General features: G+C 36.4%; 2 protein-coding genes across 2 annotated transcripts; one reads left to right on the top strand and one right to left on the bottom strand.

The window, feature by feature from the left end:
- Positions 1-12,530: 12,530 nt before the first annotated feature.
- Positions 12,531-13,433, top strand: LOC110698348 (putative F-box protein At3g16210). The gene has a single exon (XM_021875761.1). It carries the CDS (start codon positions 12,531-12,533, stop codon positions 13,431-13,433), a length of 903 nt encoding a protein of 300 aa, XP_021731453.1.
- Positions 13,434-16,895: 3,462 nt separating this feature from the next.
- LOC110698347 lies at positions 16,896-18,110 on the bottom strand. The gene has a single exon (XM_021875760.1). It carries the CDS (start codon positions 18,108-18,110, stop codon positions 16,896-16,898), a length of 1,215 nt encoding a protein of 404 aa, XP_021731452.1.
- Positions 18,111-18,444: the final 334 nt, after the last annotated feature.

Below are 18,444 nucleotides of genomic sequence, written 5' to 3'. Positions count from 1 at the left end.
GATTTTACTTGAACCCCTCCTTCTGGATAATACTACAAGTGTTGGCGGATCTTCTGCGAGGTTCATTAATAGACTTTCTAGGTGGCCATGCTTGGGATCATCAATCTCCTTTTGCCCTTTGTTACATGCTTGCTTTTGGGCTCTCTATGAAGCTTTCCAGAAAAGCTTTCTCGTTTGCCAATCTACAAAGACGGCGCAGTTTTAATTTCTTTGATTCGTCAACGGAGTTCAAATGATATCTCATGTTTTTGGTTGATTCATAATTTCATATTTCATCCCTATTAGTTTTCCCTAGCTACTTGTTGTATTTGTAAAGTCGTGCGTATTTGGTTTCTCCTGCTCATTGGTTGGTTGTGGAGCTAGTCGTCGATGTTTTCCGTATTTGTCCTTTTAATTTGGTCTTTGTTTGTTTGGTTTGTTTATTTATTAGTAAAGATGAGCACGGCCGTGCCGGCACGCGGGCGGCATGGGCCCAGCACGACTCCGGCGCGGCGGCCCACTTGTGGACCATGCCGTGAACAAAAAAATTGAAATCCGACACGGGCGTGATGGGCGGCACGGTCGTTCAGCACGCCGACACGGCCCATGCCCAATTATATTTAAACTTATTTACTTAAGTTTATTTATATAAACTTATTTAATTAAGTTTATTTATATTAACTTATTTAATTAAGTTTATATAAATAACTAGTTTGTGGCCCGTGCGATGCTCGGGTTGTTTATTGAATTTTATGATAAATTTTTAATCTATATAATCAAATTTTAAAATTATTGATACAAAATTAATTAGGAATTGTTGTGCTTTTGTGACGATTTGTTATCTAGTAGGCATGTAATGACTAATTATAATGTTGGTAGAAATGTTCGATTTAATACATTTAAAAAATAAAATAAAAATTAGCAAAAAAAAAAATAAAATAATAAATTTTCAAAGATCAACCCGTTGGGTTGATCCGAACCAAAAACTCTGGGCAAAGGTTGAACATTTCTTGACTCGTAAACTGAATTGACCTAATCCGAGATGACTCATGACCCGACACTAACTGACAGTCTACATAGTAATAAAATTCTATTAGATTGTGAAGTATATTATTTTAACCGATTAGTATATATTATATAAAGATGTTTTACACTTTAAACTACTTCCTTCGCTCTAAAAAAATATAATGATATAAAAAATAAAATTATATGATAATTTTTGAGAATTATAATCTAATAATTTTTTTTTTGAATAAAATTATAATTCAATTTGTACCTCTGGTATTTTATCGAAAATAAAACTCTAAACTAACAATTTTATCCTAAAATTCTATCCAAATAGAATTCTAAACTATTTTTTTTAAATCTTATGAAGTCTATTTAAATCTATTCAACGTGGCGCGACACTTAGCGAAAAGTTGAAATGTCAAATGTCGTTGCCTCATGACCTGGCTAAAAGTTTAGCTTTATATATTAGTTATATTATTTAATGTTTAATTTTATATATTATGTTTAAGTTTATATAAACTTAAACATAAATTATTTATATAAACTTAATTAAATTAAAGTTGTTTCAAAAAAAAATATATATTAACATAAACATAAAAAAATAACATTATTTATATAAACTTAAGTTGTTCAAAATATATATATATATCGATTTTTTTTTATATGCATATAATATTAAAAAAAATTACGGGTTAGCCCGCAGCCCGGCATGACACGGCCCGCCAGGCATGTGGGTCGTGTCGTGAGCTGGGATGTGCCAAAATTTGGCCCGGCACGAGCACCACCTAGGCACGGTCAGGCACGATCCGACACAATACCCACCTTTATTTATTAGCTATTCTTTTAAAAGAAAAAAAATGCAACTCCAGTCATAGATTGTTTGCTTTAAAACGATCCCAAATTTTAAGTGTATCTTATGAAATGGTTCACGAAAAATTAACAATTAACTAAACAAACTTGACAAATTGGTTAATATGAGTACCTCCCAAAAAAAAAAAAAGAACGTATTAAAGTGTAAGAGAGTATAAACTACCTTAAAGAGACACTTTTTCATTGGATGTTTCAATCTATAATTTATAATCTATACTAAAGTGAGTTTTTTAAGAAAAAAAATGTGTTATATAGAACCTTTCTCATGCACTTAGAAACATGCCACATCATTCACAGTTTTTGGATTCATGACCAACCATAACTAACCAATTTGTTAAGTCTTACCATCTTTTGTTTATGCTTTCATATTTAACTCAAATTTAATGTACTACATCCATTTCGTATTAATCGCAACTTTGGAATATTTTAATATCTCACAAATAATACCCTAAAGTTGCAACTAAAATGAAACGGAGGTAGATATGACTTTGGTTGGATTTATTTATTTTGTATTCTTTTTTGTAATAACTTAATGACTGTTGGGGATTTGGGGTGAGTAGTCACTTTTAGAGCATGAACACTTTACTCAATGGTTGAAATTTCTACATTGTAAACCTGAATAGAATTAGTTGTGAGGATATTAAAGTTCACATGCTTGAATGTGAAATCTGATTTCTTAGTTTGGGTTGATTAAATGGACTCAAATTCATTAATAGTCGAGCTAGTTAAATCATCATGTGATTCTTTATTGTTTTTATATTGTGATTCTTTAGTTCTTTTATTGTGGTAAGGCGATTGTCATGATAATCAATCCTCATACAAGTTAATTAGACCCAAATTACCAAATTAGTTTATCAAGGGTAGTGTGAATAGCATAAAAAATAGGAAATTTTAGATTTTAACACCAAACAAATCAATGAAAATTGATATTAACACCTCCCAAAAAAAAAAATTTATTTTAACACCACATAAAAAAATTAAAATTTGAAGTTACCACCAGAAACTGAAATCTGTTAACGAAACTGTTACTGGGTCCCACTCCAACGGATACTTTTTGAACATCTGTTTATAAATGCACGATTCTCTTCGATTTTCTTCTTTTGTTAGCAAATTTTGGATTAATTAGGTTGATTTTGGTTGCTTTTCATTCAAAAATACGATTTCATATCAAGAATTCTTGGTTTTGTTGGGGTCGAGGAACGATTTGCAGGTGGTAAACAGTATGTTTGTTCATACATCAAAATCGCACTTTCTCTGTAATTTTATGGCGAATTGAGCTTGTTTGGATTTGGTCATGAATTATGGTGGATTTGGTGTTTCGATTATCATTGTTGCATCAAATTGCCAATTTTAAAAAATTAGGGTTTATATGGATATGAAATTGGGGGTTTTCTTGTTAGGCAATTTTAATTGGAAGTTGGTGTTGGGACTTTTTAATTCGTTTGTGTACAAAGCAGTAAATGTATAAATTATCCTCAATTGATGCAGATTATGTCTTCTTTGAGCTATTCTCCTTCAAAGGAGAGAAAGTGCCAGTGTGGAGTGCCAATGGCCAGACTAACTAGCTGGACTAGGGAGAATCCAGGGAGGAATTTCAGATCTTGCAAGTTTTTTGATACAGTCACAGAAACAAGGGGCTGCAAGGTCTTCGAATGGGTTGACTAACCTAATGGGACAGATTGGCAAACAGGGGTCATCAACAACCTGTTGTTGGATAAGAAGCTGCTTAAGGGTGAAGTGAATGAGTTGAAGAGGGAAGTTGATGAAATCAGTGGGCAAAGGAGGTGCCTCCTTAATGAAGTTGGCAATTTGAAGATGAGATGCAAGACTTTGAATGCTGAAAGAAAGAGAATGAACAGGGATTGTAAGGCAGTGGAGAAGTCTTCAGTGAACTGTTTATGGGTGGGCATGGCTATCTGTATTAGTTTGTCAATTGGGGTAGTTTTCCAAATGGTTAGGGGTGTTTAGTTCTAAGTTAGCAGAATTAGGTTGTTGAATTTGTATTTTGTGACTTTAAGTGTTGGGAGCTTTTGTGTAATGAACTATTTACTTATGTGAATGAATTCCAACTATTTATGTGTTAGATGTGCATTTGTGATGGTTTTACTTGGACATTGAAAGCATGCATGCATTAAAGAGAAGGGGTTGGGGAACTTTGTAATTTGAATACAAAATGCAAAATGGAGAAGTTAACATAATTAATCAAAAGTACTTGCCAAAAGGTGTGTACTTCAACCTGTTTTAATGGCAGTTACAGCCATACAAAATATAGTAACTTCAAGTTTGTGATTGTTCAAATGTTAATGACAACCCATCAAAAACTGACATTAATGAAACAAAATAAGACATTGTTTCCTAGCTAGCCTTATTACATCATTGAGTGAGGTTTACATCCCTGATTGTTTGCAGCTTGGACCTTGTTATCACACTTGTGTGTGTTGGTTGCGGCCCTGTTGTTGGTGCAAGCTGGCTGGAGGAAATCAGAAAATTTATATTTGGTTCTTGAGTAGTGGTTGGTTCAGGTTGGCTTGAGGAAGCCTTTGACTTTGACTTTGGCTGCTGTTTTGTTCTTAGGCTGACTTGAGGATGGCTGAATTGTGCTTGGTTGACTTGAGCTCTGTTTTAGGATTGGACAACTTAGTTAGCTTACAGATCATAGTTAATAAAGGTAAAGAAACACATGCTACAACTTTCATACCTTTTTTGTAGCTCTAGCTTCTTTCTTCTTCTCTCCTCCACCACCCAAGGAGTATTGGAGGATGGTCTGCCTGGTGGCCTTGGCACATCTATTGCTGCTGTTGCTGGTGCAGCAGGCTTTTTGCAGGTCTTGGCATAGTGACCAAAACCAGCACATTTACTGCACTGTTTCTTCCTCTTTGCTGTCACTGGCTGTCCACTTGCAGTAGAAGATTCCCCTGGTTCAAGTTTCCTTTTTTTGCTCTTTGGTCTTCCAGGCTGTAGCTTAAATGCAGGTGGCTGTGGCTCCCTCATCTTGACTCTCTCCCAGTGTTTGGGACCAGGCATGGGTTGGATAGGGGGTTCATAAGTTTTCTTGTATGAATCCATGGTGTAACAAGGGTCCACATATGCCTCCATGTCACCCCTAATGTCCATCATGCATGCATAAGCATGCACACATGGAATACCAATCAGTTCCCAGTGATAACATGTACAACTTTTCCTTCTCCAAATCCACACATTTCTTGATCATCCATCAACTACACCTCAAATGTTGACCCTCTTGATGGTTGTACAACACACTTCCTCACATAAAGGAGTAAGGTTGCTTGTAATTGTTTTAGAATCTTCCCACTTTTCATTGTTCCTATTCATCACATACCTCCTCATCCATTCCATTTGGGTGAGGATAGGCTTATCCCTGGCAGGCCTAATCACTGCATTGAAAGTCTCACACATGTTGTTTAACAATATGTTGGACTTGCAGTTAGATGAGAAGGCATGTCTTGACCAAGACTTGGTGGGGATTTTGACCAAATAATCATATGCCTCTTCTGACAACTCTTTAATAGATTCCATTGCAAATTTAAAGTTAAACTGACAACATGCAATAATGGAGCAAAAATCAGCACATGAATCAGTTTGAAAGCAAGATAGAAGTATAAATTACTTTGCATACAATATATAACTTACCTCAGTGGTTGATCTAGCTTCTGCCCAAAACAGTTCCTTGTATGTTGACCCAGTGAACTTGAGCTTGAAGTTTGTCCAAATGTGCCTCACACAAAACCTTTTTTCAGCTTTTGGCACAACATCATCCATTGCCTCCAGAAGACCCTACAATATTCATTCAATAAACATGTTGTTACTATATTAAATAAACAGAAGGTAAACTGATATTGATTGAAATAAATGAAATGGCAAAAAAACATGAAAGTTTACCTTTTGCCTGTCTGACATTATTGTCAGTCCTCCTCCTTGGTCATGTGTGAACATTGCCATCAAAGACTGTAAAAACCAACCCCAACTGTCTTTATTTTCTGCTTCCACAGTTGCCCAAGCTAGAGGGAATAGGTTGTTGTTCCCATCCTTAGCTACTGCCACCAGGATTTGTCCTGGATATGCACCCTTGAGGTGACAACCATCCACCCCAATCATTGGCCTACAGCCCTTAGCAAAGCCATCTCTCAAAGGCCTTAAGCACATGAACATTCTCAAAAATAGAGGGGGCTCAGGGCTTTCTATACCTTCCACAACCACATTGCACCCAGAGCCAGGATTGTACTTCATCATAGCCTTTCCATAATCCCAGACCCTAGCATACTGTTCCCTTGCTGAACCAAAAATGATTAGTTTTGCCCTACACCTTGCCATCCATGCTTTAAAGTAGGTCACCTCAATTCCCAAATCATTAAGAACCCTAGCCCTAATATCCTTAATTCTCCATGCAGAATTAGACCTAAACTCTTCTAGGTACCTATCTGCTATGTATTCAGCAGTAATCATCCTGTTCTTCTTCACTCTAAGACAAGTGTGTTTCAATTTACAACTTTTAATTTGCCAAGTTTCCTGACCCACTAGTTTTGATGCATAAACCTTGAAATGACACTTCACTCCCCCCACACATGTACATGCAAGCATTCTACAAGTATAAGTGTTGAATTGACAATCACATCTATACCTACACTGTACTGTAATCCTCCTACTGTCATTATGCAAAAAATAAAACTCATACCTCTCTTGTATGGCATGCAGTCTCAGTACCCTTCTCAAGATCCCAGCATTCTTGAATTTCTGCCTTAGCTGCAGTTGAATGGGCTTCTGGAAATCCACATCTTCATTGAACCAAGGAGCAGTATCCTCCTCTGAATCAGATCCACACAAGCTTCTTGAACTCTCAGAATCACAGTCATCAGCCTCTGGATTGACCCTTACTGTTCCTATATCCAGGTCATCTCTCGACCTCTTGTCTTTAACAACACCCTGATCTATGCCACTTTCATTCAATTTCCTCAAACTCTTGTTAACCTTATCTAGGATCTCCTTAGACCCTTCAATGAACCATTCTTCATCCCCTTCATCAAATTCCTCTTCACCAGGTTCCCAATCTAAGTCCTCATCACTCAAATCTGAGCTAGAGTAGTCAGATTCATTGTTGCCACCAACATCATCCTCATCAAACACAATGCTTTAGCCTTTGCTGAGGCTTTACCTTTCCCCTTACTCTTCTCTTTTAAACTACCAGACACTCCAGTTTCTGCAAGCTTTCCCTTCCCTTTCTTTGTCACTAAATTATCCCTAGGTGGACTTTCCTTCCTTTCAGCTTCTGTCTTCTTAAACTTAGGGCTCCTCCTTACAGTAGAAATACTTTGACTTTTTTTGCCTTTTGTACTCACCTTATCCTTTAGGGGGGGATTAGGTTGGGCCTAACTTTTGGGCTTTAAATTAGTTTGAGCTGTCACAAAGACTTCAACATACCCCTCTGCATTAATAGTCTCCAAAAGGCCCCTCACTTTATCACTGTTCAACAGCTCTCTTCTACCAGTGTTAAAGGTTTTACCCTTCTGCCTATACCAACAGTTGAAATACACAGGCACCTCCATATCACCTTGCACAAATCCATGAATTGCAGCTGTCCTAATCTCCTGTACATCCAACTAAGACACTTGGACATTTCTTCTCCAATAACACCACCCCCACACCAACAAAGTTGCTGTCTATCTTTGCTAACTCTTTTAGGGACAAATGTACCCCCCACTCTTAGACAGATGTCCACCATATCTTCATTGTCACCCATTATCTACCCACCAATAACACAGATATAATAGTATTATTAAAAGCCGTATAATATTAACACATTGTTAAGCAACTGCACTACCTGATTATTTAATTACAAAGCATCCACTCCAACATGCATCAATAAACAAATCACACATATACACTCTTCTCTAAGTTAATTAACATAAAAATACATTAATTACTCTAACATGTCAACCAAAAACACCAATTACCTAATTCAGAAAGTCAATTTCAAAAAATTCGAATTTTCTAGGGTTCTCTGTTTCAGTTCCCAAAATTAACCATAATTAAGCATAAAATTGCAAAATTGACATCCATTATTCACAAGTAATACACGAATTTGCTGTAAAAAGGTAAAAAAGATACCTTCTTTGGAATCTTTCTCCTGTAATTGTCAGATTACCAGCAAAATTTCGCCCTTTTTTGGAAGATGGATGACGAAATCCTCAAAGACTATTCTTCTGCAATGTTGACAGCTCCCTTGTACTCTGCTATCCCCAACCACACAATTTCCCTAAATTGAATGCCCTAGATGAAGAAATTTTTTTGAGTAGATGAAGATTCAGAGAGAATTCAATGAAAATGGTTGAAAGTAATCAATGAAGGAGGAAGAATCGTGTTACTGTGTGAGAAAATTGGAGGTAAAACTAAAACATGGGACCCACGACACTTTTCCGTCACAGAAACCGTTATCTGGTGGTAACTTCAAATTTTAATTCTATTATGTGGTGTTAAAATAATTTTTTTTTGGGAGGTGTTAATATCAATTTTCATTGATTTGTTTGGTGTTAAAATCTAAAATTTCCTAAAAAATATTCACCCTTAAAGTTTCTATAGTGTAATTTGATCTCAAAAGAACTACTAGGTGAAACAATTTCTTGCATAATCATATTAGTGTTAACCAGACGAGTCGAGATCAAGCCTAGGTAGGCTTGGCTTGAGCTTGAAGCTTGTCAAGTGAAGGGTCAAGACTCGATCAAGGCTTGAAAAGCCTAAAATCAGCAAGACCCAAATGGTGCCCATAATCATAGTTTCAACAACAATCAAAATTTCTTTTACAACTCTTACATTCTATCACTTGCTCCTATCTTTTGATGTGGGACTATTTTTTTTCTCTTTCTTTTGTTGGATCTTCTTCTACATAACGTGAACGAAAGCTCTAACACTCAAGAGGACACAAACTAGAGTTTTAGAAATTATTATTAGTTCCTAAATCCTACTTATGAAACAAAAGTTTATGTTACTAATTGATTTATTACGAAAAAATTAATAATGTATATTTAAAAAAAACTAGAGCTTGTTCACGAGCTTTCGAGCCGAATATGAGTTCAAGGCGAGCCCATTCCAGCCGAGTCTCAATCAATGCACGAGCAGGCTTGGCTCGTTAACACCCCTAACATTTAAGACCTGTTCACTTCAAATTATTTTCAGTTCAGTTTCGTTCAGCTCTAATAAGTTCAGTTCTTAACTTTCTTCCCTCATAAAATATTCAGTTCAGTTAAGTTCAGTTCAGCTCCAGTAAGTTCAGTTCAGTTCAATCCAGTCAATCAGAACAGACCCTTAATGGTAGTTTTAATTTTGGATATAAAATAGTTAAGTATTGAACACATGCTGATGTTAAAAAGACTAATCGGAGAACTAGTTCTTCAATGAACTATAGAGGAGAAAATGGAGCACATCATTGTATCAAACTCAATAAATATCTCACAATTCACCATTTAACTAATCCTCAACTTATATATATACAACGTTTAATACTCCTTCCGTTTCAAAATGATTTTCAATTAATTTTTGTTTTTTGTGAGACAAATTTGATTAAAGTAAGAACATTATTTTGAAACGGAGGGAGTAATATTTACCACCTTAACACTAGCACAAAAAAAAATATCAAATCATTCCATTTCAAACATAGATTCATCAATCAATTATCATCCCTCTTCCAAGGAAAGTTCTTTCCTTTTTTTTTTTTTTTTTTTTTGAGATTGAGTTGAATGATCTCACATTCTCACTACCCAAGTGGCCAAGGCTACAGGAGTCTCAAACAGCTCACCTCAAAAAAGCTCAATATTACCACTTCTCTCATTTCTCAAATATCAATCCCACCCACCTCCCCTCTTTTCTCCTCATAACGCGGTTAGCCCAAATCTAGCCCATCTCCCCTCTTTCTCTCTTCTCTCTCTGCCACCACCATTTTCACTCCTTCTTCTTCCTCAATTTTCAATCTCATCCTCAAATCCACCTAAACTCCAGATCAATACCCTCAAAACCCATCAATTTTCCACCATTAAAATGAGAATCAGAAGATCTTTAACTTCCCCTGTTTCCCCTTCTTCTGCTCTTACCCCTTCACCTTCTTCCTGTTCTTCCTCTTCTTCTTGCTTCTCTTCTCACTCTACTATCTCAACTCACTCTCTTTCTTCCTCCTCTAACTCCACCTCCTCTTCTTCCTCTCCTTCCGCCGCCAATCCCCGCTGCCACGGCCTCGATCTACTCGTCAAAGCCGTCTACTATGTTGCCGGGTCTGTGATCGGAGTTCCCTACATTCAAAGGCGGGTTATTCGTCGTAGAAAACCCGCCCTTCGATTTGCTAATCTTGTCATCAATTCCGATCAGAATGTTCTTGGGGATTTCGTTGAAGATGATGAGAATGTTGTTGATTTTAAAACTACTGATTTGATCGAAATTCCGAAGAAGATTAATAAGGGTGGTAATGTAACCAAGAAGAAGCCCCAACAACGAAGATCAAAGGCTGTACCCTTGAAATACAATGACTCTGTTATACAAGCTTTGAAACCGAGGGATCGGCGAAGAAGAAGATCGAGTAAATGATTGAATCTTTGTGGGTTAAGATCTGGTTAGTGATCTGGGTTTTTTTTATTTTTAAAAAATATTGATCTTTGATTAGATCATAATGCATTGGTGATAATTGGGTATTTTTGTTGTATTATTAGTTTATATAATATATCAATTATATATTGTATTAATCAATCAAAATTTAGCTTTGATTTAGTTTGATGGGTGTTGGAATTTTACTGTTCTTTGTTGAAAATTCATGAAGAAAACAGGTTTCTACTGTAGTATAGATGGAGGTAGAAGTAAAAGATGCAATTTTGATTTAGAATTTTATAGTAATTGATGTTTAATTGGTAGAATTTTTATGGGATTTCTCAATTGTTATGAAAAATCCATGATTTTGGAGGTCTTACACTTGTTTTTTATCTCTTGATGATTGAATTGCTAGATTTATGGATTTAATTTGACAGATTTATGCTGTCGGTGACTTGTATTATTTGTCTGAATTGGCAGTACTATTTTTAGAGCAGTAATTTGTGTTGCTATGAAAGTGCAAATTTTATGGATTGTTGGTGAATTTAATTGTCCAAATTCTCTCAAAAGTTTTGTTTTTGGTCCCTTTATTTTATTGTATTGTTCCTTATGACGATTCATGTTAGCCGAGCCCAAATCATTTTGAGACTAAGGCCTTGTTGTTATCTCAAAATTTTGATCTTAATCTTGCATTTTTACTCCTTGTGGAAAAAATGATACACTTGTTATATGTAGCTATTCTGTTATAGAGAAAATCTCTCTATAGAATCGGCGCCGCCAGTCCGGCTACACAGGTTGACGCTTAAGAGTAGGGGGAAGTTAAGGGAATCTCCACTCCCAAGCATTAGTAGAGATATCTGTTGTTAAAGGGCATTGTCTTTTGAAAGTTTCAGGATCTTTATATTGTACAGATTTTCATGTTCATTTCATACCTTTTGATGTTTGAGAACTTTTGGTGTGATTTCATAACCAACAACCTTTTAATTTGTTCTGATGCTTGAGGTTAATCAGTAAGTTGTTTTGATTTGTAAGTTAAGCAGTACTTGAGAAATTGAGTTTGTGAGTTCCATATTTTCATTTTGTAGCTTTCTGAAGTTAAACAGAAAGTTGTTTTGATTTGTAGAAATGATCTAATGTTTGATCATGTATTTTGTAAATGAATTTGTACTCGAATTTTGGGTTTGCTGGAAATGTGCAACAATTCAGGTCAATTTTTGTAGTTTATACCCCCCTTAAACCGAACACATGTGTGCTGCACGCTGGTAGAAGGCTAGAAGCACTATTTTAGAGCAACCAATATTGAATTCTAGCACCACCCCAATCCGCCTCATCGATAATATGGAAGCAAACTCAAATAGTATGAATGATTGAATGGCAGATATTTGATGGGTACTATATAATAACTTTGCAAGCATATTAATACTTTCATTTTCTTCTACTCTGCTCATTTTAATAATTCATGCAATATTAAGCTTCTTTGAGCTCTTATGCATATTTTAAGTCTTATTTCTTGTCCTTGGCCAATGTTTGATCCAAGATTTGCGGAGAAGAGTGGCATTGTTATGGTTATTGGTAATACTACACCCGGTTCATATTATATGCGGAATTTTTTATATCATACAGATTTTACACCAAAGTTGCATATATTACAACCTGGAGATAGTATAAGAATAGATCATTTCAAACTACATTGTACAAATCATAAAATTCTATTCCACTAAACAATTATTACATATAAAAGTAAATCAAGAATCTCAAAATAAAGAAAAATTCACATAATTAGTCTTGATTATAACAATAAGGTTAATTTAAGATAACCTCAACCAGTCTCAAAATAAATGAATGACCTTGATTTACTGAGATAACACAAATCTCTCAAGAAAAAATTGATTCTAATCACCAAGGCCATGTGGTACGATCTGATTGGCTCCGTTTTAAATAAATAAACCAGCCATTAAAATAAAATTATGAAACAAAGAGAAACAAACAGTTTCCTGCCAAAAATAACTAACCTTTGCTATTTCTATTGTGTGCTCTTTCAACATAAACTTCGATCAGATCCATAACTGTGTTTGGTTACAGCAGACTACATGGAATTGCAAGAAAATGTGTTGATAGAGATCCTGGCGCGGTTGCCAGTAACGTCGTTGATTCGATTTACTTGTGTTTGTAAGTATTGGCTTTCTCTCATTAGATCCCCTGAATTTGCAACCAAACATTATACGACTCGTATAAATAGTCGAAAAGATGAATATGATCATGATTCTCTTTTGACTATTTTTTATCCTGGCCTTTCTTTTACCATATTTTCTTATGAAAACCTTAGTGTTAAAACTGTGTTCAAGATTAGACCTGCTGTTCTTGAACCTGTATCAGATATTCGTATCTGTCATTATGATGTTTTATCCAATTGCTGCGTTTACGGCCCTTGTAATGGACTCTTCCTTGTAACATTGAGGAGAGTTTATTATGATGATCCAGTATGTGAAACCGTGTTTGTGTTTTTGCTGTGGAACCCGGCTACTAGAGAAGTCTTTAAACTCCCTGATACAGAGGGTATCAAGAGCTCGTGTGCCGGGGTTGGGTTTGATGATATAACTAACGATTACAAGGTTGTTAATTTTGATGACACGACGAATTCCAGCATCGTACAATTGTACTCCCTTGCTGCGAATTCTTGGAAGGAGGTTGATGCGGGTTTTAATTTTGGTGGTAACCCGCGGGAAATATCTGTGTCTAAACCTATTTCCAACGGTCGTATGCACAGTTGGATATTTCGTAGTCGTTCCCTTCTCTCTTTCGACATGGCGGATGAGGTCTTCGTGAAGACTCCTTTGCCTGGTGAAACAAGTAAATTTTGCCGTGGCTTCTTGCAACTGAGCTCCAACGATAAGTACCCTACCTTGTATAATTTTGATGAAAGTCGTATTGGAGGTATGGTCCGACAGGATATTGGACCAAACAACATTATATCAGCCTTCCCGACGGAGTAAGTTTAGGCCATGGTGTAGTGTTGTGGAAGAAGGAGGGAATTTTGTATATCAATGATGAAGATCCTGATACAATGAAGTGGCATCGAGATGAAAAAATAAATTTGTATAATTTGAGGACACAGGAAAAGAAATCACTCCATGTTCCTGTAGAGAGTGCAGACCGCGGTATTATCGGTTATACAGAGAGTCTAGTTTCGTTTGCTAAATGTGTGCGCCAACAACCATTGCTACCGTGTGATGATGAACAACCAGAGCATGGACCTGGAGGTGCACTGCAGCAACAAGATTCATCTCTTGGAATGAGCTTGATTCCGGGACAGAATGACATGTTTGGTGGACTACTACAACATGATGCATCCCTTGAAATGTCCTTGATTCAACAACAGATGAGTGATTTATTCCTTAAACTGACCTTGACTCAACAACAGAACGATGTCGATGTGCCTAGAGGAGTACATCAAGAGAATTATTCATCGTCCCTAGAAATGGTGGTCCAACACTCGGTGCTAGAAGGAGATGAACAACCACATGAAGATGATGAGGATGACAGTAAGTCATCCACAGACAGCGCGTACTTTTCGCATACTAGAGAAAGTCAGGATCCACATAGTTATTGGGTTGGTTTTACAGAAGAAGAAAACGAGTATTATGAGAAACATAATGAGGAGATTAGGAGGTTATTTAAGCTGCCTTATTGCATACGTGAACTCAACCAACCACTTAGTTCCAAGCCTTGCACATTTTAATGTTTTTATAAGGAGGCTAGGTTTTTTCACTTTTTATTCCTAATTATCCTCAAGCCAGTTAACTTTTGGGTGAAAAGTGTGTGTAGCCATTGAAAATAAAATTATCATTTTCGAGTTATATATATATATATATATATATATATATATATATATATATATATATATATATATATATATATATATATATATATATATATATATATATACTACCTCCATTACACGTTAAGTGCAACATTTGCCAAATAAGGAAGCTACACATTAAGTGCAACAAAGTGAAAATTTCCTAATATAGTAAAAATTTGCCTGTCAAATTACAATTCTGCCCTTACTTAATTTTCTTAAAACACAATTAACACAAATTTACAGATTTGATTAGAATCCATTCCTTAGTTAATTTATCAAATGACTCCCACCAAAATCAAAACACAACCCTCCCAACTACCCACATTTAATTCAATCAATTCACATTAAATCAACTCCCACCTTCATCATTCATCTTCATTCATCTCATGAACCCAGAAACCCTAACCACAACCATACGCCCCTCTTTCTCTCTCTTCCATCCATCTCTGTCTTCCATCAATCTATCTCTTCCATTCGAGTTTCCCCCGTTGATTTTCCGATCAGATCTGACCGGAATCAACGCTTTTTCCTTTTTTTTTTAGAAATTTCGCTGATTTACTCGTTTGTGTACACTTGAGTCCCTAAAAATGGCTGATTTGACCCCTTTACATGATGTTTTTTTCGCTTGTGATGATGACGACGAACGTGATGTTCTTGATGAGCTTATTATGTATCTTGAGGATGATTTGCCTTGGCCTTTTCAATTTTACAGATCCGGTGAAGCTAAGGAGGCGTTGTCTGACCATTCTTTCGAGTGTTTGGGAAGGGTCCTTAATTCTATTCAGATGGCAAAAGGTGAAGATCCTGTGGTGGATTTGGAAGAGAACTACCATCCTAGGGTTCCAATTGTCAAACCGACAAGACCCACCTTTAAACCAAGAAGGCTAGGTAGAGCTACAATTATGCGGAGGATAAGTGGGAAGGGGGTGAAAATTTGTGATGTTGAAGAAAGGGACAACGGGAAGGAGGGAGGTTCAGATGGAAAAGGAGGGGGAAAACACGGGGGAAAGGGGAAGGAGACGAAGAAAGGGGGAAAGGGTGGGGTAAAAGAAAAGGGAAAGGTTGTTGAAGAGGAGGAGTACTATGGTTTTACAATGAAAAATCCCCCAGCCAAAATGATCTTCCCTTCTGAAGAAGCAAAAGATGGCAACAAAAGGATCAGATCTGGGTTCGTGGTTGATGAGGACCAATTCGATCCATGTTACCTCGATTTTCTGAAACATCTTGATCGGAAATTTCACCCTTCTCAGTGAATGGGCAGCGTATAATTTTCTTCACCCATATTTAATTTCTGTTTCTGATTACCTTAGTCCCTTTGTTTGTTGCATGAAATCTATGCTAGATCTGGTTGTTATATTCTTCAATACATGTTTTGCTTTATTGTTATTGCTATTGCTACAATGAGATAATCTTGCTATGAGTCCCAATTGTGATGATTATCGATGTTGCTCCTATTTTGAATATGGTTGGCTTTTCTGGTGATATTGTGAATATGGTTGAGGTTTTCTGGTTGATATTGTGGATATGGTTGGCTATTTTGGTTGTGGTTTTCTGGTGATATTGTGAGTATGGTTGTGGTTTTCTGGTTGATATTGTGGATATGGTTGGCTATTTTGGTTGTGGTTTTCTGGTGATATTGTGAATATGGTTGTGGTTTTCTGGTTGATATTATGGATATGGTTGGCTATTTTGGTTGATATTGTGAATATGGTTGGGTTTTTTATTTGATATTGTGTCTATGGTTGTCTTCTCTGTTTCACATTGTGAATATGGTTGCCTTTTGGTGTTTTTGTTGTGAATATGGTTGGCTTTTCTGGTGATATTGTGGATATGGTTGCCTTTTCTGTTTCACATTGTGAATATGGCTGCCTTTTGTGGTTTTTGTTGTGAATATGGTTGGCTTTTCTGGTGATATTGTGGATATGGTTGTCTTTTCTGTTTCACATTGTGAATATGGTTGCCTTTTGTGGTTCATGAATGTTGATGAATATGGAGATGGTTGATTGATGAATGATGAATGTTGCCTTAAATGCATGTGTTTCATTGAATTGGGGAGGTCATTGTAATGCATGTCAGTCCTATTTTGGTTGATTGATCTCAGTGATACTTAGTTGAGAGATCAGTTTATGTTGTAGATTTCCAGATGATGAAGGGACTCAATTGACAAAATGGTTCATGTGTTTGATTTTGCTCCATTAAATTGTGTAACATTTGATGTTTGAGGTAACAAACCATGACTCATGTACTGAAAAAAAATATTACCTTCTGATGGAAATGCTTAAAATAAATAAGGCACACACACATAAAGAGTCCCTACTTGATTGCCTTACATGCCTTAGTTTAATTACACACAAAAGATGGCATAACCACATAGAAAATTTTACTAAGGGGCCCTAGACTAATTACATTCATAAAATGTGGTTACATGTGGCAATCAACAAATGTTACAACTTGTAATCAACTTGATTGCCTTCCATGCCTTTTCTTAACTGTACATACAAAAGGGCATAAACACATAACCACATTATAAGGAGTCCCTATGACTATTACCTGCACAAAATGTGGTTCAAAATGGCAATATGTACTGCTGCATTTAGTCTGCATCCACTTCATTCCTTCCTTCTTCATTTCCTGCTTCTTGTTCTGCATTTGTGTCATTTGGTCGATCTGATGGCCTGAACCTTTTACTAAGATAGTGGATTGCCTCCTCTAAAATATGTTTGTCCACTGGAACATTTCTGGGCAAAATTCCTACATTTTCCAGCCTTTCCTTTGCCATATGTGGAGTTTTGAAGTTGTTTCCCCCTTTATGCTGAAGAATCTTAAGCATAACCATTTGTAATGTCAGCCAACTGTTTCTGTTCACAATAGGGTCAAACTCAGTGTATGCATTCTCAACTTCCTTAATTAACTCAGACAAATTAGTTGGGAAAGTATGATATTGCAGTGACTGAATTGAGTTGAATAAGCCTAAGTCTAAGACATTTAAATCAGGGGATTGGGCTGGTTGATATATCATTTGGATGTTGAGGCCCCTTTGGGTTGCTGCTGCCACAAACTCTGGATCTGTTGGTATTTTGTGTGGTCTAGCGTTGTCCCATTGAATGTACACATTCCTGCCTAATTGTCTTGGCCACTTCTCTAGAATAGCTGGAATGACTTTGTTTAAAAGCATATCTCTTATGATATCTTTTGTGACATGTTGATGGGCTTTTAATTCCATTGTCCCAGCTTGCCTGTTCTTGCTACTTTTTTTAGCCATTTGCTCATACACAAATGGGAAAATCCCATACTTCCCATCGTGAATAATTCTGCCTTGTTCATCTTGAAGTACTCTGCCAATGAGTCCCATGAACATGCCTTTCACTTTGAACCTTTTACTTTGTTGGCATCTGTATGGGTCTTCTTCTAGTGGACAGAGATAAAACTTCCTTGTCTCCGGGTTTAAATAAAACCATTTTTCGTCGATATGAATGACTTTATCCATATCAACAAATCTGGGATTTGTTGTGGGTGTGCCAGGGATGATATGGGATAAAACCCAATTCATCCTTGCAATCTTATGATCTGCACTGAGGGCTGGATGATTGTTGCTTGAATGAACCCTTAATTTGCCCTGTTTAATCAACCTGTAAAGTGTGACATGTGAAATTCCCAAAGCAGCCGCATAACTTCTTTCGGTTGTCCGCAACCTTAGAGGGACTGACTGTAGCAGTGCATCTGGCCATTCTTTTGGTTTTGGACCTACCCTCCCCAATTTCTTTGTCCTGACATCAATCACCTCTCCATTTTCTCTCTGTTTTTGCATGTCCTTAAACACTCGATGTATTGTTGATCTGTGAACATGAAATTTCCTGGCTATTTTTGATTGTTCACCCGAGGTAATTCATCATCCTCTTGTAGCATAGCAAGAAGATGATCGACAATTCCCCTTCTTTGGTCGAGATTTAATTATTTTCTGCAAATCGATGGCTGCCCATGTTCATTTTCTTCATTTGTTTCTGTTTCATAACCATCTTCATCTGTTTCCATATCATCATATTCTTGATGTTCTTCATCGATTAGCATTTGTTCAATACTCCAAAACCCATCATCACTGACCTCTTCCATTGCTTGCTGTCTTCTGTTTTTTTTTTTTTTTT

The sequence above is a fragment of the Chenopodium quinoa genome, unplaced genomic scaffold (assembly GCF_001683475.1).
Source record: "Chenopodium quinoa cultivar QQ74 unplaced genomic scaffold, ASM168347v1, whole genome shotgun sequence".
Classification (NCBI taxonomy): Eukaryota; Viridiplantae; Streptophyta; class Magnoliopsida; order Caryophyllales; family Amaranthaceae; genus Chenopodium; species Chenopodium quinoa.
Note: the sequence above shows the minus strand (reverse complement) of the source record. Positions and strands in the feature narration are given on the sequence as shown.

Bases quoted from the DNA above. Each gene is read 5' to 3' on its own strand.
- LOC110698348 (XM_021875761.1), top strand. From the start codon at position 12,531: ATGGAATTGCAAGAAAATGTGTTGATAGAGATCCTGGCGCGGTTGCCA.
- LOC110698347 (XM_021875760.1), bottom strand. From the start codon at position 18,110: ATGCAAAAACAGAGAGAAAATGGAGAGGTGATTGATGTCAGGACAAAG.